The sequence below is a fragment of the Podarcis muralis genome, chromosome 17, assembly GCF_964188315.1.
Source record: "Podarcis muralis chromosome 17, rPodMur119.hap1.1, whole genome shotgun sequence".
Classification (NCBI taxonomy): Eukaryota; Metazoa; Chordata; class Lepidosauria; order Squamata; family Lacertidae; genus Podarcis; species Podarcis muralis.
Window position 1 is genome coordinate 29,569,874 of NC_135671.1, and position 22,941 is coordinate 29,592,814.

Genomic DNA, 22,941 nt, shown 5'->3' on the forward strand with positions numbered 1-22,941 from the left:
AAAGTGTATTCCAGAGGGTACCACCGAAAAGTCCCATTTTCATGAGGTTTGCTGCCCATGGTATGGCCAGCAGGGCCTCCTCTGAGGATTGTCCATTTGGCTTTGAAAGACACCTTCGTTTCAAAAGTGGTTTGCCATCATGCAGTGGACGGAGGGCTACTGAGCTGCCGGAGGCAAAGGCAAGATGGCGGCCAACATGCAGAAGATGACTTGATTGACAGGTGAATCTTATTTTAATGCTAGCAATAGCATAGCGTCCTCTACCTGGCTCCCTCCTTGTTATCTTTCACCGGCAGGTGAAAACTTCCTTATTCCAACAGGCCTGCCTTTAACTTTAAGGGGCTGTTGGTTTGCTGTTTTTATTGTAGTTATTTGCATGTTTTAAACAGATGTTATATATGTATATTGTTTTAATTCTATCAGTGTTTGTTTTTTAATATTCCCCCCCTATGTTTTCAGAGGTTCTTGTTTTTATCTATAAGCATCCTTGAGTGCTGCCAAGGAAAAAGGCAGGATATAAATAAATATAAATATTGTCTCCCTGCTTATTTAACTTATATGCAGAATTCATCATGTGAAAGGCTGGGCTGGATGAATCCCTAGCCGGAATTAAGATTGCCGGAAGAAATATCAACAACCTCAGATATGCAGATGACACAACTTTGATGGCAGAAAGTGAGGAGGAATTAAAGAACCTTTTAATGAGGGTGAAAGAGGAGAGTGCACAATATGGTCTGAAGCTCAACATCAAAAAAACTAAGATCATGGCCACTAGGCCCATCACCTCCTGGCAAATAGAAGGGGAAGAAATGGAGGCAGTGAGAGATTTTACTTTCTTGGGCTCCATGATCACTGCCAATGGTGACAGCAGCCACAAAATTAAAAGACGCCTGCTTCTAGGGAGAAAAGCAATGACAAACCTAGACAGCATCTAAAAAAGCAGAGACATCACCTTGCCAACAAAGGTCCGTATAGTTAAAGCTATGGTTTCCCCAGTGGTGATGTATGGAAGTGAGAGCTGGACCATAAAGAAGGCTGATCGTCGAAGAATTGATGCTTTTGAATTCTGGTGCTGGAGGAGACTCTTGAGAGTCCCATGGACTGCAAGAAGATCTATCCAAACCTATCCATTCTGAAGGAAATCAGCCCTGAGTGCTCACTGGAAGGACAGATCCTGAAGCTGAGGCTCCAAGACTTTGGCCACTTCATGAGAAGAGAAGACTCCCTGGAAAAGACCTTGATGTTGGGAAAGATGGAGAGCACAAGGAGAAGGGGACGACAGAGGACGAGATGGTTGGACAGTGTTCTCGAAGCTACGAACATGAGTTTGACCAAACTGCGGGAGGCAGTGGAAGACAGGAGTGCCTGGCGTGCTCTGGTCCATGGGGTCAAGAAGAGTCGGACACGACTAAACGACTAAACAACAACAACATCATAAATAAATATAAAAATAACAACTAAACCACAACAACACTCTGCTAAGGCTGTAGGCTGTAGGCTTATCTTGGAGGGTGCAGCGCAGGCCCCATGGCACTCCCAGCTCCATTGTCTACCCCCTTGCTGCTGGACTCATGCCCTAGTATCTGCTGTCGGAGGTGGTTCCTTTCCTCTGCCCAGTGATAGGACTGGGCCTAAGTGGAGGCAACTGCTGGAGGAACACAACAGCCCCCGGCAAGTAGATCTGGCTTCAATGTTCTTCGCCTTGCAATAAGAATCGTTTGAAATAATAAGGAAAATTATCACTGCCGACCCAGCGAATATCCATTTAATAGATACATCCCCCACCCCATCCCAAAAAACCTGCAGCTGTACCTGGCATTCAAAACCACAGCCGTCATCCTTGATACATGCAAACGTTTTGTGTTTTAAAATAGCCTGTTCTTGTCCAATCTTATTTACTTTCTGAAGTGATAGCAATTAACAGTAAAAATCGGAAGCCACCCAAAAACTATGGAGTAGAGTAGTTCTTTCCTTGCTAATTGGCAGTCATTCCTATGTCAAAAAGTTAAGATATTCAGACACTGTGGAGAAATCTGTTTAGGCAACTTGGATAAAGCATTTCTGTTTACAGCCATTCAACTGGGCCAGACTTGTAGTGAAGGATTCTGTTCTCCCTAGAGTCTTGATTTTCTTTTTTAATTTCTATAAAATCTGCATGCCTGTGAAACCGAGAAAGACAGCTGCATCGAGGCATCCCTCAAGGCAGCACACTGACTTTGGCAGTATGTCACCAGATTAAAAATATTCATTGAAATAAATATAGCCAGGGTTGCTATTATATGTTTGCCTCATAGACAGTGGCGAAACTAAAAATAATAGAGTTAGGGAACAAAGATTAATTGCACACAGAGCACAATTACCATGCATCAGGATTATGACACACACTTGCCACTAAAAAATTCAAAAAGCTCGTCTTTATCTATCTTAAGCATGGTTGACATCAATGATATCCTTGCTCTTTTTAGTTCTCTCTCTGAACAACATCCGAATGCCAGACACGCTGTTCAAGCTGGGACACAGCAAAGATGGCAGCTTCTCTTCCAGCACTGAAAACAATAATCTGAGTCAGTGTGCAGTACAAATAAATCGTCTGGACTCTTTCCATGAAAGCAAATGCTAATGTTTATCTTAGTGTGGTTTTATTAATTTGGCTGTTTAAATGTCTGCAGCTTAAAAAAAATATCACAAAGAAACAGTTTGGTACCTAATCCTTAAAAGACAGACTTTTAAAAAGTATTGTAAATCACTATTTTGGTTCAATATGATGGCTTGGATTCCAGCTTTGCTCTCACTGGTGGGTCAAGTGGGGAACTGACTTTTGCTGAGGAATCTTCCTTCACAGAGTGGGAGAGCAGCAGGGAGTAAAGGTGAATTGGTGAAAAAAACTCCTCCTCCACCATCTTCCCAGCAAAATCTCTCAGCTGGATCAAAAGCTTTCTGTGGAGAGGAGGAGTTTTTCCTTTCATGCACTGCTACGTTTGGATCCAACTTGGTATGACAATTAATTCGAAATTGCAAGTAAATAAGCAACAACGGCAACACATACAGTTTCACATTTTCTTTGGGAAAATGCAGAATTTTCATTCTAATCATAGCAGTTTATAGATTGGGACATGTGAAATAATCAACAAGTACATAGGGCGATTGTGTAGTTATGCATCTTAATGGGATTTTTTGCATTGAGGAACCACCTATTGCATAGTAATAATTTGAGGAATTACATCAGATTTTAAAAGCATGATCCATGGATTGGGTTATTATTATTATTTTTTATTAGGCATACTAATTTCAATAATGTAAATTGTTATAGGCTGGTCAGGCACAAGTAAGATCTTCACAATTGAGCACATGTGTGGAAGCCTAGACTAAGAATTTGAAGATCACCGCTCACTCCCACCAAGATATCTCTGATCAGTCAAGGGGGCTTATTGGTGGCTTATTTATAACGCCTTCTCTTGCACTAGATACAAATAGGGAGGGCAATTGTAAAGGTAAAGGTGACCCCTGACCATTAGGTCCAGTCGTGACTGACTCTGGGGTTGCAGCACTCATCTTGCTTTATTGGCTGAGGGAGCCGGCGTACAGCTTCCAGGTCATGTGGCCAGCATGACTAAGCTGCTTCTGGCGAACCAGAGCAGCACACGGAACACCGTTTACCTTCCCGCCAGAGCAGTACCTATTTATCTACTTGCACTTTGATGTGCTTTTGAACTGCTAGGTTGGCAGGAGCAGGGACCAAGCAACGGGAGCTCACCCCGTCGCGGGGATTCGAACCGCCAACCTTCTGATCGGCAAGTCCTAGGCTCTGTGGTTTAATCCACAGCATCACCCGCATCCCTCATGCAAGTGTAGTCCTTCCCCTTTTGTGCCCTGCTGTCAAGGCCCATCCTCCAACATGGCCAATCCATGCCTCATGATCTACCTCCCTCCTCTCCCAGGCTCACAGCTCCTGCTGGTGGATCCCTTGTCAGAAAATGCAACCTGGCAAAGGGGATGCAGCAAGGAAAACCACGTCACCTCTCCGCTGGGAAGCGCTGAGCAAAGGCGAGTCCCCAGGCAACGCAGCCGATTTGATCGGCACAAGGCATGCAAGCTCCACCCTCCAGTTGTTCTTAGACTCCTTATTGGGTGAGCAACGCAGCCAAGCAACACAGTTGGAGCCTCCCTCCTCCCTGGCCGGCAGGGAGGGAGGGAGAGGAGCTGCTTCCTTTGAAACCCGGGAAATTTAAGGGACATCATCAGTAAGGGACAGCAGCGGGACATGGCGCTGGGATAAGGGAGTTTCCCGCCAAATAAGGGACGATTGACAGTTATGGGCAAAGGGTTGAAATCCCCTGTCCACACATTAATCTGGATCAGTGCTGACAACTTGTCTTTTTAAAAAATCTGATTTAAGGGCATAGATAAAGTATCTGGTGGTTTGGCTCTTCAGTTAGTTAAACTCTGGTGCTTCCGTCTGCCTTAGGCCACGGGACAGTTAATCACTAGGAAACCCTTTGAATTAGCACAATTTTTTCAGTTATGGTTGGGCTTTATAACCATGCAAATAGACATACGTGATTTTACAGTGCCGGGAAAGGCCCTTACATTTCTCAACAGGGGAGGAGGCCATTAGTCACTGCTCTCAAAAGCAAAAAGTTGCTATTTTTTCCTGCAGTCTCCCTGGATGTGGTTTACATTTATTGTACAAATAGTAAGTACATATAGAATGTGGAGCTCACTTTAAATTACTACCCAAACCTTGAATGAATTCCCAGAAGGCAAAGGAAAATGCCCTAATGATTAATTAGGATACTGGCAATATCGGAGGAACCACATGCAGACGCAATTACACAAATCCCAGCTGTTCTGGAATCAATGGACATCCTATTGTTGTGGTCAGGTTTTCTCAAAGTAAACAAGGACATGGGCTTCATGGCACATAAACAGACCCTCGCTAATACTTACAATGTGTGCGAGGCAGTTTGAAGGGCAAGTTATATCTCAAGACAGCAAAATAATGTCATTTGGTGTGCAGAGGGGAGATTTAAAAAGAGGATTAGAGGCAGTCAAGCAAGATATATTAAACAAATCCATGACTAACAGGGTGGAACAGCAAAGGGTCTCATTCTATTCAAGTCAACGGTCCCCTAGGGCTGGCGCTATTATCTCACTGTGCTTTTATCACCTTGGAATTTTTATGGTTATTTTTGATGAATTCACATTTTTCTAAAGACTTTTCTTTCTTTTTTTTACATTAAGCCAATTTTCATTTTTAATTAAAGTCGTAAATAACCTTAATTCTGACTTTAAAGGTTTATTGTTTCTTACATTTTATTATTACGCCAGGAAATATTTCAAATACCAAAACCTGAAGTGAGTTAGTCATCAGAGGTTCTCAAAGACCCCATAAGTTTACTGTAGCTTATAAATGTTATACATTACAACCTAAAGGCATATTTAAAAACCCTTTTGATCAATGCCATGCCCCACCCCCCGCACCACACTTTGTTCAGCACATGTATTTCCGATTCGGGTTGATAAGTTAAAAGAATACAAAAGTAAACCAAGAATGAAGGTAAACTCTCATACTAAGCCTTTGAGGAATAAAAGTGGTCATTTCATTGATTTATTTCCATGCCAGGAAGCTGTGGGGAAGAATGAGGAAGACACTCAAAGGAGGACACAGTGAGTTCCTCACTCCATTGATCTCTCTCTAGTACTGAGAAGCAACTCGGCTCCTCTCCTCTCCATCAGCATTGGGTACGACTGCATTCTAAAGCAGTAATAAATGATTATTTAGAAATTATGACACAGTTCATAATATTCACAGAATGGAACGTGTGCAGAGGAGGGCAACTAGGATGACCAAGCGTCTAGAAGCCAAGCCTTCTGAAGATCAGGAAGCGAGGAGACTGAGGGAAGATATGAGAGCCCTCTTCAAATATCTGAAGGGCTGTCGCATGGAGGGGGGAAGACGCTTGTTTTCTCCTGTTCTGGAGGGCAGGACTCAAACCCATGGCTTCAAGTTGCAGGAAATGAGATTCCGACTAGACATAGTCTAGCGGCTGCCGAGACCATATAACACCAGTCTTGAAAGACCTACACTGGCTCCCAGTACGTTTCCGAGCACAATTCAAAGTGTTACTGCTGACCTTTAAAGCCCTAAACGACCTCGGTCCAGTATACCTGAAGGAGCGTTTCCACCCCCATCGTTCTGCCCGGACACTGAGGTCCAGCGCCGAGGGCCTCCTGGCGGTTCCCTCACTGCGAGAAGCAAAGTTACAGGGAACCAGGCAGAGGGCCTTCTCAGTAGTGGCACCCACCCTGTAGAATGCCCTCCCACCAGATGTCAAAGAGAAAAATAACTACCAAACGTTTAGAAGACACCTGAAGGCAGCCCTGTTTAGGGCAGCTTTTAATGTTTGATGTATTACTATATTTTAATATTTGGTTGGAAGCTGGCCAGAGTGGCTGGGGAAGCCCAGCCAGATGGGCGGGGTATAAATAAGAAATATGTTGTTATTATTATTATTATTATTATTATTATTATTATTATTATTAGGAAAACTTTCTGACAGGAAGAGCTGTTCAACAGTGGAACGGTCTCCCTCGGGAGGTGGTGGACTCTCCTTCCTTGGAAGTTTTTAAGTAGAGGTTGGGTGGCCATCTGTCAGGGATGCTTCAGCTGAGATTCCTGCCTTGCAGGGGGTTGGACTAGATGACCCTGGGGTCCCTTCTAACACTAAGATCTATGATTCTATAAAGCAGAAGCCATTATTATTATTATTATTATTATTATTATTATTATTACCCCGCCCATCTGGTTGGGTTTCCCCAGCCACTCTGCGCAGCTTACAGCATATCTAAAAACAAAATAAAACATTGAGCATTAAAAAGCTCCCAGTAAATGGCTCCCTTCAGGTGCAGTTTCTCCTCATCATTATCATTTATCATGATTTTATTTTATTTTTTGGAAGCTTTACAAAAAGGAAAACACACACCACTAAATAGATTTTAGAAAAGGGCAAGATTAGATGCAGATGCACAAAACATTTTTTTTTTTTAAAAAAAAACAAGCTTCCTTGAGCTCTGCTTTGTTCCTGCCCCTCAGAGCCAGGGCATCATGCCAGGCAGGGCCTTGGCAGTGGCAGCCCCCCTCCTCCTTCCCTGCTCTCCAGAAGCTGCTCCGAGCAGCACAAGGAAGGAGGCTGCGAGTGGTAGCGATGGAGAGGCAATGGGATGCTCCCTCACAGCTGCCCCATGGGACCAGAGCCAGATCCCCCTCCTCTTCCAGCTCAGTGGCAAAGAGGGACATTCCGGGATCAAATCAGAAGCTGGGACGTCTTTCGTAATTCCAAGACTCCCTGGAAAATCAGGACACTTGGAGGGTTGTTGTTATTGTTTATAATAATAATAATAATAATTGCATCCTGTATGGACTGCACCTTTGCATTTCCCTTGCATTTCCACCAATAATAATAATAATAATAATAATAATAATAATAATAATAATAATAATTGCATCCTGTATGGACTGCACTTTTGCATTTCCCTTGCATTTCCACCAATAATAATAATAATAATAATAATAATAATAATAATAATAATAATAATTGCATCCTGTATGGACTGCACTTTTGCATTTCCCTTGCATTTCCACCCATAATAATAATAATAATAATAATTGCATCCTGTATGGACTGCACCTTTGCATTTCCTTTGCTTTTGCAGACCCCCCTTGCCCTGTTACCTTTTTCCGAGCCTGCTGGTCTTTGGAGGAATGGGCCTTCACGTGCTTCCTTAGAGAGCTCGGATCTGTGTATCGTTTGGTGCATCCAGGAATCTGGCAAGCGTAAGGTTTCTGAAGCAAACAGAGGAAAGGTTCTTCAGTCACTTTTTAAGATACATACACCTATGTTTCTTTAAAGCCTGTGGGTTTGAGACTCAAACTGTAATGCAATTAGCCATAGTGAATAATGCCACAAGCAGAGTGGTCATGACACTGAAAACACAGCTAAGAGATAGAAAGTAAGGAAGACTGGTAAGAAAGAGAAAGGGAACCGTTTGCTTTCTTTCTACAAGTGTCATTTGTTATTTCATATATTTCATATGAATATCTTTGATAGTTTATTTTTATTTTTAACTGCTTACTTGCTCATCAGCCTGCATTGCACATTCTACTGCTGGGGTGTAGGAATCAATAGTTGACAAATGTTGACAAATAGTGAAGTTTATGTGGGAAGCAAAAGGTCAGTTTGGCTGGGTGAGGGGAAATCTCAGCCAGGGCCCAGGGCATGGTGGATGCCCATTGGTGCAAAAAGTGGCAAAGGCAGGAGTGACTGAATTTCACACACTGATCAAATAAATCATTATCTCCACTTGTACTTACAATTATGTAACCCCCATAGAAACCTTTGGTATAGTCAGAGATTACATTTCTTTAGTGGGCCAGGAAAAGAAGCTGTGGAAAAGTCCCAGACATAGAGATATAGAAGAAACCTGCTTCAGAAGAGAGAAGGAAGGGGAAAGGTTAGTCGGATATGGCAGACAAGAAATCAAAGCAGAAAGCAAACTCTACATTTGAAAGCTTCAACAATATTGAAGGCTATACAAAGAATCTTCAGGGGTTGTTTATTGAAGTTTTTGACTTTAAACACTAATTATAAACATGCACTGCTATCAATACAAGCTTTTAAAAGAACGTTAGAGCTTATTTGAAAAAGTTGTGTTTTGCCATTGTTTCATTTGCATTACTAGCCAGAATTGTACCATCGTAATTTTGTTCCATTCATCACAATTTCCTTCATGAGCAACAGTTGCCGTGCAATAAGGTATTTGTATAACACAGTGCCATTAGAGTGAAACACTTTCCCAGGTGTTTTTAGGCCTGATCTACACGGGTGGCGCTGTGGGTTAAACCACAGAGCCTAGGTCTTGCCGATCAGAAGGTCGGCGGTTTGAATCTGCGCGACGGGGTGAGGTTCCCGTTGCTTGGTCCCTGCTCCTGCCAACCTAGCAGTTCGAAAGCACGTCAAAGTGCAAGTAGATAAATACTTCCTCTGGCGGGAAGGTAAATGGCATTTCTGTGCACTGCTCTGGTTCGCCAGAAGCTGCTTAGTCATGCTTGCCACATGACCCGGAAACTGTACGCCGGCTCCCTCGGCCAATAAAGCGAGATGAGCGCCGCAACCCCAGAGTTGGTCACGACTAGACCTAATGGTCAGGGGTCCCTTTACCTTTACCTATGCATTTCAACCAATAACTCTTATACTTAATTATTTATGATATGGGCTGTTTTTTGTGTAGGAAATTGTAATGAACGAAGCATCTTCTGCAAGATGCAAGCTTAAATAAAAACAAATTAGCACATACTTTCACCTGCCTTTGGGTGCAGTATTACTCCACAAGCACTGGAAAATCATGGCCGTGAACCAATTCTTGTCATCTTCAAACAGCCATTTTCTTGGGACCCAAATGAGACTCACAACTCTAATGCAGATGTGCATCCTGATGCGCGCGCGCGCGCACACACACACACACACACACCAACAATGGCCTGGTTCGTATGTAACAATATGGCATAATGTGAACGAACATAGTTGTGCAAAGTGTCCTATTGTGAGCCAAGCCATGCTTTGGCATAGCATTGCATCCAAACATGGACTTGGGGTTTGTCTTGCTGTAAACAAACCAGAAGTTGTAGACAAGCTTGTTCTTGGTTTACCAGTTATGATTTATTTCGGGGAGGCAACCCATGAGCCTCGGTTAGCAAACTAAATCATGGTTTGGGGCCTGGTTGTGCAGCAGGGAAGGAGAGAAGCAGCCATGATGTTCATACTCTGCACCAGTGCACTTGCTCATTCCTGCTAAGCCACTGTTTGGCATAGTGTTACATGTGAACAAGGCCACTGCGTGCAAGTCAAAGCCAACTTACTTCCATGGGTGTTCCTTGCTGGATTCAGGAGCAAAAGTTGACTAAAACAGATGCACATTAGTATGTGCATTGAAATTGATCGAAATTATTGAGAAGTCAACATCTGAATGTATACATGAACATTTTATATCATGCTTTGCCTGTGACCTGTTGTAGGCAAGTATTCTAAACTCTTTTTACTTAGTGTACAATCTAATATTAATCCATAGCTTTGCTAATTAATGACTTGCATGCCACTGCTTTGCATAGCATCCCGCGTGATGATGAGTTCCGGAGACATTTTGGTTGGTCCCAATAAAGTTGCTGTCCAACTGTGGTTTTCTCATAGAACAACACAGCTACTGTTGCTTTCTACATTCCAAACGCTTTTAGTGGAATATATTGTGTATATTAGGGATGCGGGTGGCGCTGTGGGCTAAACCACAGAGCCTAGGACTTGCCGATCGGAAGGTTGGCGGTTCGAATCCCCGCGACGGGGTGAGCTCCCGTTGCTCGGTCCCTGCTCCTGCCAACCGAGCAGTTCAAAAGCACGTCAAAGTGCAAGTAGATAAATAGTTACCTTCCCAGCGGGAAGGTAAACAGCGTTTCCGTGCACTGCTCTGGTTCGCCAGAAGTAGCTTCGTCATGCTGGCCACATGACCCGGAAGCTGTACGCCGGCTCCCTCGGCCAATAAAGCGAGATGAGCGCCGCAACCCCAGAGTCAGCCACGATTGGACCTAATGGTCAGGGGTCCTTTTACCTTTTATTGTGTATATTAGAGAACATTTACTTCTTCTGAATGCATTGCACAGTTTTGCAAAATGTGTAGACAGGTTGAGTGTGTAGTGTTTCAACAGGCCCATTGCCTTAAATCATCCTGTTGTAACCCAGAAATTCTTGGACTCAAGCTCTGATCAGTCCTGGCCAACATGGGCAGTGGTCAAGGTTTTTGTTGTTTTACATTAAATTTGCATACTTCATCTGTAGACTGCAGGGCAGTTAATGGCAGGTGTACTTCAGTAACACCTGGAGAGTCTCAGGCTGGGAAAAGGCTTCCCTAAGCTGAACGCCTTCTGCACTTTGCCTTAGGGGATCCAGCAGCTCTTTCTGACAAGGGATCCACCAGCAGGAGCTGTGGGCCTGGGAGAGGAGGGGAGTCTATCATGAGGCATGGATTGGCCATGTTGGAGGATGGGCCTTGACAGCAGGGCACAAAAGGGGAAGGACTACACTTGCATGAGGGATGCGGGTGGTGCTGTGGGTTAAACCACAGAGCCTAGGACTTGCTGATCAGAAGGTCGGCGGTTCGAATCCCCGCGACAGGGTGAGCTCCCATTGCTCGGTCCCTGCTCCTGCCAACCTAGCAGTTCGGAAGCACGTTAAAGTGCAAGTAGATAAATAGGTACCACTCTGGTGGGAAGGTAAACGGCGTTTCCGTTCACCGCTCTGGTTCACCAGAAGCGGCTTAGTCATGCTGGCCACATGACCCAGAACCCGTACGCCGGCTCCCTTGGCCAATAAAGCGAGATGAGCGCCGCAACCCCAGAGTCGGCCACGACTGGACTTAATGGTCAGGGGTCCCTTTACATTTACCTTTTCCTTTACACTTGCATGAAAGTGGCCTCTCTCACAGGCCCATATAAGTTCAGCACAAACAGTTGGGCCTGGTGAGCATTTAAGGTTCCCAACCCTAATCTGCGGGTTGCCATCTGATTGGATTTTATTCTGATCCTGATCTGATTTTAGGATGCATTTTAATTGATTGCCTGATTTCATGTTAATGTGTCATACATTTAATGTTAGCCGCTCTGAGCCCGGTTTTGCCTTTGGAGGGCAGGGTATAAATAATAATAATAATAATAATAATAATAATAATAATAATAATAATAATATTATTATTATTATTATTATTATGACAGCAGCTTCTGCCTCCTTGAAACAGTTATAGAAATAAGTACTTATTTCTTGCAATGATCTCATCTGCTGTTAAAACCAAAAACTCTAGTTTCAATTAAATGTATTTGCTACTGCCTCTTGCAAAAGTTAGTGTCTCTGGGATACATCCAGACATAGGACTCAGCTAAAGGTAAAGGTAAAGGGACCCCTGACCATTAGGTCCAGTCGTGACCAACTCTGGGGTTGCGGCGCTCATCTTGCTTTATTGGCCAAGGGAGCCGGCGTACAGCTTCCGGGTCACGTGGCCAGCATGACTAAGCCGCTTCTGGCGAACCAGAGCAGCGCACGGAAACGCCGTTTACCTTCCCACCAGAGCGGTACCTATTTATCTACTTGCACTTTGACGTGCTTTTGAACTGCTAGGTTGGCAGGAGCAGGCACCGAGCAACAGGAGCTCACCCCGTTGCGGGGATTCAAACCGCCGACCTTCCGATCGGCAAGTCCTAGGCTCTGTGGTTTAACCCACAGTGCCACCTGCGTCCCTTAGGACTCAGCTACACAGCTGCAAATAAAACATTTTAAATGTGTTGTAAAGTGCAATTTACAAATGTGACACTAGATGGCAACAGTGAGCTATGCAAAATTCAATGTATTTTTCCAAATGTTTTTTTAAAAGCATTTTCACAGTGTTGTTTTTTTTAATATATATGTGTAGATTCCACCCTGGTCATACATAGAGCAGGCCCACTGGAATCAATGGGACTTCAGCCAGGACCAATTGAAGGCCCACTGATTTCAATGGGTCTGCGCTTAAGTGTGATTCAATCTTCATCTAACCTTCTGCCTCTGCCCCAAATTCTCCATAGCCAACAATCTCCCCTTTCAAAGTTCTTATTGCAGAGAACAAGAGCTACAGCAGAGTCAAAGCAGGAGAGCAATCTGAAATGCCGTTCTTCCCTTACCGTGTCCAGGTGAGTCCTTTGATGCTTGGCTCGGTCGCTGGAATTACTGAATGCTTTTTGACAGCCTGGATGCTGGCAAAGGTAAGGCTTTTCTCCCGTGTGGCTCCTTAAGTGAATCTTGAGGTTTTCTAGTCTAGAAAAGGCCTTCTTGCAGCCTTCAAACTGTGGAGCAAAAGAACACTGCTAAGATTGACGAAAAGGGGAAGGGGGAAGGAACTCCCCCCCCCCTTTTTTTTGAGCAAATGCTTCTTGCACATTCAGGTTAATTGCCTGATTTTGAAACAAGGCTGCAGCCTGTGAACGAGTGTGAGGGACAGAATTAGTGTCATAGGATTATGGCCGCCGTCTCCACTTTGGTTGTTCGCAGGCTCATCCAAGTATCTGAACAGAGCCGATAAGTAGATAGCTCTGTGTGTTCAGGAAACCTGGGATTCAGCTAAGGTAAAGGTAAAGGTACCCCTGCCCATACGGGCCAGTCTTGACAGACTCTAGGGTTGTGCGCCCATCTCACTCTATAGGCCGGGGGCCAGCGCTGTCCGCAGACACTTCCGGATCACGTGGCCAGCGTGACAAGCTGCATCTGGCGAGCCAGCGCAGCACACGGAACGCCGTTTACCTTCCCGCTGGTAAGCGGTCCCTATTTATCTACTTGCACCCGGGGGTGCTTTCGAACTGCTAGGTTGGCAGGCGCTGGGACCGAGCAACGGGAGCGCACCCCGCCGCGGGGATTCGAACCGCCGACCTTTCGATCGGCAAGTCCTAGGCGCTGAGGCTTTAACCCACAGCGCCACCCGCGTCCCTTGGGATTCAGCTATACAGCTGCAAATATAATGTTAAAGGGCATTTTAAGTGCATTATACAAATATGACACTAGATGGCGCTGATGAGCTAATGGAAGATTCCATATATATTTAAAAACTTTTTTTTAAACAAAAAATAATTCACAGCATTTTTTATATATGCGTATATTCAGCCATGGAAATGACAGAAGCCCTCCCTGTGCGCAACCAACATCTAGACCTTCCGATAAATGTGTGGTGTTCTTGCCCTAATACATGGGTAGGCAAACTAAGGTCCGGGAGCCGGAGCCGGCCCAATCGCCTTCTCAATCCGACCCACGGACAGTCCAGGAATCAGCATGTTTTTACATGAGTAGAATGTGTCTTTTTATTTAAAATGCATCTCTGGGTTATTTGTGTGGCATAGGAATTCATTCATCCCCCCCAATATAGTTCAGCCCCCCACAAGGTCTGATGGACAGTGGGCCGACCCCCAGCTGAAAAAGTTTGCTGACCCCTGCTCTAATGCATTCCCTAACACTTCAACGGATGAGTCCCGAGCAAAGACTTCGGCTTGCACAATGGGGCTTTCTCCCTCTGCTCCGCCCAACAGCCCCCAAAATTGGCATGGGTGGGGGTTGGAGAGGAGAGATTGCTCTGGCTGGCAAGCCCCGACGGAGCAATCGACGGAGCGCAATGTTGAATTACTCCCCATACATTTCAGTCATGTGGCTTACATCCCACAGAGCTACAATTCCCAGCACCCTTAACAAACTACAGTTCCCAGGAATTTGGAGGGGAGGTCATGTGCTTTAAATGTGTTTTAAAGGTATGGTTTGTAAGCAGCCTGAAAATCTTTATTAGTCATGTATTGCTGAGTACAGTGGTACCTCAGGTTACATACGCTTCAGGTTACATACGCTTCAGGTTACAGACTCCACTAACCCAGAAATAGTGCTTCAGGTTAAGAACTTTGCTTCAGGATGAGAACAGAAATCGTGCTCCAGCAGCGCGGCAGCAGCAGGAGGCCCCATTAGCTAAGGTGGTGCTTCAGGTTAAGAGCAGTTTCAGGTTAAGTACGGACCTCCGGAATGAATTAAGTACTTAACCCGAGGTACCACTGTAGTTAAAAGATTCCCCATGCCTGCTTTAAAGTCTCATGCACATTGAATGTGTGATATTATTATTATTATAATTATTATTATTATTATTACTATTACTATCATCATCAACAACAGCAGCAGCAGCAACAACAACTGCAAATAGATTCTTATGGAATGACTGCAAATAGTGTTAGATTACCTTCAGAATTAGGCATTAAGTCCACAGTGATAGACTGACATTTCTCAGAATGACATTTTTCTAAACGGGACAAAAGAGGCATGGTTTTCTTTCATAATAGGATTTTAGGCTTAGTTAGCTTATTCCCAAATTAGCTACAATTAGGTGCTGAAACATGAAACCAAGTTGATTTCAGTTATATTTTCAAATGGGAACGTTCATAACTTCTGAGTTATTAAAGCATAAGTATGAAAGAGGATGTAGCACCTTAACCACAATTAATCATTTTAATACTTGTCAAGCTTTTGCCATTTTAAGACCTTTTAACACTCATAGAAGTAAGCCTGAATCATCCAGACTTTCTGGAAGCATAAAAAATTCATGGATTTAATGAAATAATATAAAAACAACAGAATTCTGTAATGTTTTCCTGGTTACTGTATTTTATTCTGTACTGTAACATTTAAACCGATGCTGTAAACTAACTTATAAAGATAATTTCCTGGACTATTTTTTTTTAAATTTTGTGTTTGTGCTTGTGTTCTTACTAATCAAATGGAATTTGAATCTATTTACATGTAGATTCCCCCTCTTTACAGAGGATATATATATACAGCACTAATTGAAATAAGAGGTTTTAAAACACTAAAGTTTATAGTGCAGGTTGTGAACAAGGGAAATGTGAATTATTATATTAATTTCGCTATGAATGAATGAATTCATTATAGATGGCTGGCTTTCTCTCACTGAGAGGAAAACTATACATGATTATCCATTGTGAGGGGGTGAGATTCCTTGACTTTTGCACCTAGAGGCTTAAATCTGAAGTGGAATATACCCAGGGATGGGACCCTGGAGGCTTCTTAACCAGTCAGCTGTTGCTATGTTGACATGATTGGGGGGGGGGGGGAGAGATAACACTTTTAGCTCCTGGGGGGGGGGGCAGATGGAGGCTATTTTTAGCAGAGAAACTGCTGGAGGCGAAGTTGTTCCTCAACATAGCTTTCGGATGTTACAAACTTATACCGCTAGCCACTTGCACAATCAAGTTCACGCCCGGCTGCCGTCGTGTGTTTTCATGTCCAAAAAGAATCTTTTGTAGGAAAGTTGTGTGAAGAGGTCATGCAAGCAGCTTGTGATACTTCTTCGCAATCTCTGAGTCCCTCTCTTATAATAATAATTCTAAAGTAGCTCTACAACAGACACAGAGATTTCGTACACTCAGAGGCCCAAGACAACCCAATTACTGGAAAAGTCTGAACGCTGAGCTGTTTTCCCCCATTCATTTTTTGTATGAAAAATACATAAAGTGTCCTTCATGAATAACAGAGCCCTTTTCTCCAGGAGAAATACCAAACCAAGCCATGTATTCAGTGGGTTGCAAAATGTGGCCATTGCCCCTTCCTACCCTTGACTAAGAGATTGACAGACGCACTTAACTTTGCACATCCACAAAGTTTAGACCTGACAAAGTCAGTCACCACAGGACAGAATTTTCTTCATGTATGCTACCACAGCAGCAAGAATTCTTCTGGCAAAGTATTGGAAGACGCAGCAGCTACCCACTCTGGAAGAATGGCAAGCGAAGGTGATTGACTACATGGGAATGGCAGAGATGACCGGCAGAATCCGTGACCAGGGGAGTGAGACAGTGGAAGAAGATTGGAAGAAATTTAAAATATACCTTAAAAATTGTTGTAACATTGAGGAGTGCTGAGATGTTATGGTGTTAAGAAACAGAGAATTGCAGCTGTAAATCATAAATTTAAGGGAATTATAAAGAAGATGAGTTAATTAATTAAATGGAGGGTTGCTGTCAAAAGGGAAAAATAAGGATGCAGAAAAAAGGAGGTATGGGGAAGTCCGGGAAATAAGGTGAAGGAATATGAGTTTATGAAATTATACGTGTTTATTTGTTTGTATGTTTTGTTTTGTTTTATTGTTTGTTTTTATTACATGTCTGGAAAACTAATAAAAATTATTTAAAAAAAAAAAACAAAGTCAGTCACCACAGAGATGCACCTTTTTTGTATTTATAAAAGCTGAAAACTTAGCACTGGAAAAAAGATCACTGGAACTTTAGACTGTACACTCCTTTCACATGTAACTTGCCTTTTGTTCCTTGGGCTCCAATCTTCTGTACACTTACATGGGAGTAAGCCCCAATGAACAATACAGGACTTAAAGGTAAAGGTACCCCTGCCCGTACGGGCCAGTCTTGACAGACTCTAGGGTTGTGCGCTCATCTCACTCTAGAGACCGGGAGCCAGCGCTGTCCGCAGACACTTCCGGGTCACGTGGCCAGCGTGACGAAGCTGCTCTGGCGAACCGGCACCAGAGCAGCACACGGAACGCCGTTTACCTTCCCGCTAGTAAGCGATACCTATTTATCTACTTGCACTTAAGGGTGCTTTCGAACTGCTAGGTGGGCAGGAGCTGGGACCGAACGACGGGAGCTCACCCCGCCGCGGGGATTCGAACCGCTGACCATGCGATCGGCAAGTCCTAGGCGCTGAGGTTTTACCCACAGCGCCACCCGCATCCCTATACAGGACTTACTTCTGAGTAAACATGGAATCGATTACAACACAACACAGATGCCATGAACATTTGATGGCCGTGCTGTATGCATGTACCTATAAATGACGCACACAAACATACTGACTTTGTGGGAACTATTTCTTAGCAAAGATTATTAGGATTGGGCTTCAGGTTTAGTACGTCTCCCCATTTCAGTCCTGGCTGACTTTTCTGTTGTTATTGTGAAGAAAGTAAATATTATGACAAGCTTCTTGGAAGAGAAATTACTTTTGAATGTGTCAGCTGGTAATAATTTGAAAACAATGTGGAATGAAAGCCATCAGAAGAAAAAAACGGAGAACCTGAGAATTAGTTTGCTGCAACTCTTTGTTGGAAAGCAGTTTGGAACTTTTCTGCTTTTCAATCTTTTCTGCCTTCCTTTTCCAACTGCTCAAATGCTTGTATGGTTTATTTTTCATTTCTGCCAATTTTATTATACTGTAGCTGCCCTCTTTCTTCTTACAAGCCTTCGCATCATGGTCAATGAGTTGAATCCATAGTTTGCTCCTACTAGCTTGGGGAGGAGTGAAGTATGCGGATTCCTTCTTCTCCTGCATCCCCCAGGACCACCTCCCAGAGGGATGGGTGACTCTCTGGAGCCATGCAGGAGTTGGCACTGGGGACAGAACTGGCAAAAGTCATCTTCTCCTGCTAACCTGACTCCAACCTCATATTATCATCCCAGAACTATCCCATTTGCACGTGTGTGTGTGTGTGTGTGTGTGTGTGTGTGTGTAGTGCCGTTTTTACGTACAGTGGTACCTCGGGTTACATACGCTTCAGGTTACATACGCTTCAGGTTACAGACTCTGCTAACCCAGAAATAGTGCTTCAGGTTAAGAAATTTGCTTCAGGATAAGAACAGCCCAATACAACCCCCCCCCCGAAGCTGCCATTAGTTGTGGAAGGAGAAACTTGCCAACTTTAAAATTTAATCCTCCTCCTTACATTCACTTAAGACTTCCTGCCAAACATAAATTATATTTTCCTATGAGGAAACATTGTAATTTGCTGGATTTCTGTAGCCTATATGGAGTTTTAAGCAGATTTCCATATGTAACTCTATCCAAGCGTACTGGAACGTCCCACCAAATGCAGTGGGACTTATTTCTGAGTTCACAGTGTACATCTTCTTTAAAAACAAAACGAGCATGGTTCACAACGAAGGACATGGAAAAAGCAGTGATTGCACCTTTTGATTTCTCAATAGCATAGAATTTATTTTAAAAATGCTGAAATACACTGAAGAACCTTCATAAACATAGGTCTCATGATCAGGGGTATTATTTGCTTATGGGAAAAGAGAGCCCTTAAAATAAATGGCTGTGTTTTGATGTCTTCAAATTGTTCAGATAAACTAACACTGATTTTAATTACAGCTTGAAGAGTTCTCATTAAAATGGAGCACTGGATAGTATAATTCTCTGAGTTATTTATGTGCATTAACATCAGATTTTGAATGATTGAGGTAGAACACCATAATGTGCACAGACAGAAGGATCTGCATTGAAATGAAATTCAGTGGTACCTCAGGTTAAGTACTTAATTTGTTCCGGAGGTCCGTTCTTAACCTGAAACTGTTCTTAACCTGAAGCACCACTTTAGCTAATGGGGGCCTCCTGCTGCTGCCGTGCCGCCGGAGCACGATTTCTGTTCTCATCCTGAAGCAAAGTTCTTAACCTGAGGTAATATTTCTGGGTTAGCGGAGTCTGTAACCTGAAGCGTATGTAACCTGAAGCGTATGTAACTCGAGGTACCACTGTATACCCCTGTGATGAGTGCCATTCCTGCTCTCTTCCTAGGCATGTCTTATGTCCGTTATTTAAAAAAATACAACAAAAATATGTTGTGCTTCGGTTATCAACATTTATAAATTGCAGCACCTACATGGTAATTCTTCCTGAGCAAGAATTTAGCACTGAGCAGGTGGCTCACTGCAGGATGCTATTATTTGATTAGCGTATATTAACATCTCACATCTACATGCTTTTATGTAATAAACCAGTCTGGAAAACATTCTGCATTTTCTATCAGATACACTCTCACCTTCATTCAATTACCCTTCGTTGAAAACAAATTAAATTAATATAGCCTAATATTTAAAACCTAACCAGCCTCCTCTTCTGGGCACAGCTATTTTTCATTCTCTCTCTTTTTTTGCCCAGGGTGAAATACAAAAACAGAATATTCAATTAGTGGTTCAAGAGAAAGATTGCCAAAAAGAACAGTTGGATTAAAAAGAAAAAGGCAAAAGGACTTGCATTTGAAGCGGTGGGAGTCCATCAGAGTAACAAACAGGCTGAGAATGTTTCTCTTTTTCTCTCCACAAGTAATCCATATGCAAATTTTCTGCAACATTCAGTATGTACTTCCTAGCTCTGTAAACATTTTTCTGTTCTTTGCTGCTTAGCTCCCTCTGCTTTTTTCAATTAGGCCCTATTTGTTTAGAAAAGGATTAAGCTCTGTATCTTACGGAGAAATAATTTAAAACTAGAAATATACAAGAAATTCTTTTGGAATCCATGTTTGCATTCTGCTGGGAACTGTAAATACAAAGTGGGCAGGGGGGCAGGGGTTTCATCCTTCATTTTAGATGCTCAGCCAAGTGCCACTTCTAACATTCATGACACATCAGGCAACAGCCACACACGTCACACGCTGCCTTTCCAGAAACCACCTTTTCTGTCGTCAGTAGAAGAAGAAGAAGAAGAGGAGTTTGGATTTGATATCCCGCCTTTCACTCCCCTTCAGGAGTCTCAAAGCGCCTAACAATCTCCTTCCCTTCCTCCCTCATAACAAACACTCTGTGAGGTGAGTGGGGCTGAGAGACTTCAGAGAAGTGTGACTAGCCCAAGGTCACCCAGCAGCTGCATGTGGAGGAGCAGGGAATCGAACCCGGTTCCCCAGATTACGAGACTACCGCTCTTAACCACTACACCACACTGGCTCTCTCTAGCGTATTCTGTGGCCATGCAAGGAAGGCCTCGTGGGTCAGGCCCACGGTGGGTACCTGCACGGCTGTGCTCCTGCCTGCTGCTTCCTCTGCAAAAACAGATGGGCTTGGGAGTTCTTGCCTCACCAATATTAAACGTAAAAAAATAAATATCTAAACAAACAGACAAACAAACAAACAAACAAACAAACAAACAAACTGAGAAGAATAAACAAAATGTGTGCTGTTTTAGCGGATATTTCATCTTGTAAGTCGTAAGACTGGACTTTCCATTTTTACTATGCTATATTTGTAGCTCTAGAGAATTTATAAAGATAAAGGGACCCCTGACCATTAGGTCTGGTCGTGACCGACTCTGGGGTTGCGGCGCTCATCTCGCTTTATTGGCCGAGGGAGCTGGCGTACAGCTTCCGGGTCATGTGGCCAGCATGACTTCTGGAGAACCAGAGCAGCGCATGGAAACGCTGTTTACCTTCCCGCTGGAGTGGTACCTATTTATCTACTTGCACTTTGATGTGCTTTTGAACTGCTAGGTGGGCAGGAGAGAGAATTTATACCCACTGCCATTTTTCCACTTACACATAATTTACTATTCCTATTATACTGTGCTGGCAGTTTTAAAATTAGATTTTTAAAATAAATTAGATTTTTAAAATTAAAAAAAACCATGCATATGTATGCACAAATAGCTGACCATTTCCAAATTGTAATAATTATCATAGTTCTAAATGCCTCTCACACAGCCAACTTCCTCATCACTGTCTGCTTAACTTTATACCATGAGCAGAGGTTGAAAGCTCTGTTTGTTCCTCTTAAAGTCGAATGGCTTGAAATAAAGCCAGTTGATACATTTGTACACATAAAGAAGCTGGTGGCAGCCTCCCCTCCCCCCGCAGAACAGTAAAATTGGCCTGCCAAAGAGAATTTGGGTATTTTAACACATTCCCCGTTTGGCTGAGCTAACCAGTTATTCTGCACATGCTATCAAGACTGCAGACTTTCCTTTCTTGAGGTCATTAAGCTTGTCAAAACGAATTTGTCACCCCGAACGGCCGACCCTCATTGCCTCTGACAGCAGCACAAGTATCAAAACTTAACAGCGCTTTGCATCAGAAGGATGCAAATGTCCGATCAGAGCCCTATTGCATGTTCTGATTGTTTGGTGCAAAAAGGCCTTCTGATCTCCTAAGACAAGGGACAGGATCAGTTAAGTTACATGGGTCACAACAGTCATGTAGTAATCTTTTTGGGTGTGTGTGGGGAGAACAATAAGCAAGCCTGGAGGATGAACAAAGGGGACTTGGAAGACTGAATTCAGCTGGAGTTTAGTTTCTGAGGACCAGGGTTATCTTTTTCGTTTTTACACACAAGTGGAAAAACTTGGAAACAGCATTGATTTCAGAGTTGAATAGTTTGTAGCTCTTGCTTGAAAAAGAAATTATTAAAGGGTCACCAGTGCCAGGGGCTATTTTTCTAGAAAAAGGGGTGCTGGAACTCACCCTGAAGGCCTCCCTTGTTGTCTTATAACGGCAATGGCACCCACCTGAGAGGTACCAGAACTCAGTTCTGGAAAGTTCTGGCTGAAAAAAGCCCTGACTAGGACAAAAGTTTAAAAAGAAGATGTCTGGTGATCTAAAATAAATTTCACTTTGGGATTAATAAAACAATATGTGAAATGCAGTAATGCCTGTGTTTTTAAATAGCAACTCGGAAAGTCCAGTCAGGATTGGGGCTGTTGCACAGCGAGAAGGACCTTTCCAGTTGCTTCCCCTTGCGCCACAAATTGGATGCAAATTCCATTCCTTCCCCGTATGGGGGTCACATAAGCCACACGCCCCTCCCTGGCAAGCAGAGGAGAGATGGACTCTCTCACAGGGTTGCCATATTTCAAAAAGTGAAAATCCAGACACAACACTGTTGAAGGTTTTTTTGGCAAAGTTGCTGAGCTCAAAACAACAAAAAAATAGGTTCTGCAATTTCCACTGTTTCCGACTGTCACCTTCCGGCTATGTCTGAGAAGGTCCAGATGTATGGCAGCCCTAGATAATGTGGGCAACACCATGGGGCAACTTGCCCTGTTGGGGAAAGGTGGAGATCAGGCTCTTTGCATCTGCTCCACCCCACACTCCCCACTCTTCCCATCTTTCTTGCCTTGAGTCTTCTGGGCAATTCTCTGCAGAGCTGCTATTTCCCAACCCTACACCTGCACCAGGAATAGTGGCTTCTGGTGGGGAGGGTTTTTCAGAAAAGTGGCGGCTGTGCTCTCATCTACACATTGTGTGGCGAGATCCCGCCTCCCACCAGTAGAAATAAAGACACAGGACACAGTAATTTAGGTTAATGGGCTAAAATTAGGCCACAACTTTATTGGTTACAGGTGATGAGCGGTATTGGCTTAGGCATTGGTCCTATCAACTATCCGGCTTCAGCCTGCTTGCTTGAAGACCGGGAAGGGTTAACACCAGCAGGGGGTGTCCTGCTGATGCACATCAACTAGGGACTCCCCAGGGGTCACCGCTCAGGGGTGCGCTTTAGGCCCTGACCTCCATAGGCTTCGGATGAGGCCATGCCCCCAGAATCCTTTACCGGACTAC

The 22,941-nt window shown here is 43.6% G+C and overlaps 1 protein-coding gene across 4 annotated transcripts in view; it reads right to left on the reverse strand.

Moving 5' to 3' along the window:
• Positions 1-22,941, reverse strand: part of GLIS3 (GLIS family zinc finger 3) — a 194,155-nt gene that overhangs the window by 51,125 nt on the left and 120,089 nt on the right. For all 4 annotated transcript variants that reach the window (XM_077921035.1, XM_077921033.1, XM_077921036.1 and 1 more), the window contains 2 exons: positions 12,755-12,916; positions 7,733-7,843 (listed from right to left, as the gene is read on the reverse strand). In XM_077921035.1, coding sequence (XP_077777161.1) covers positions 7,733-7,843; positions 12,755-12,916 — 273 coding nt within the window. The remainder of the gene's footprint in view (positions 1-7,732; positions 7,844-12,754; positions 12,917-22,941) is intronic.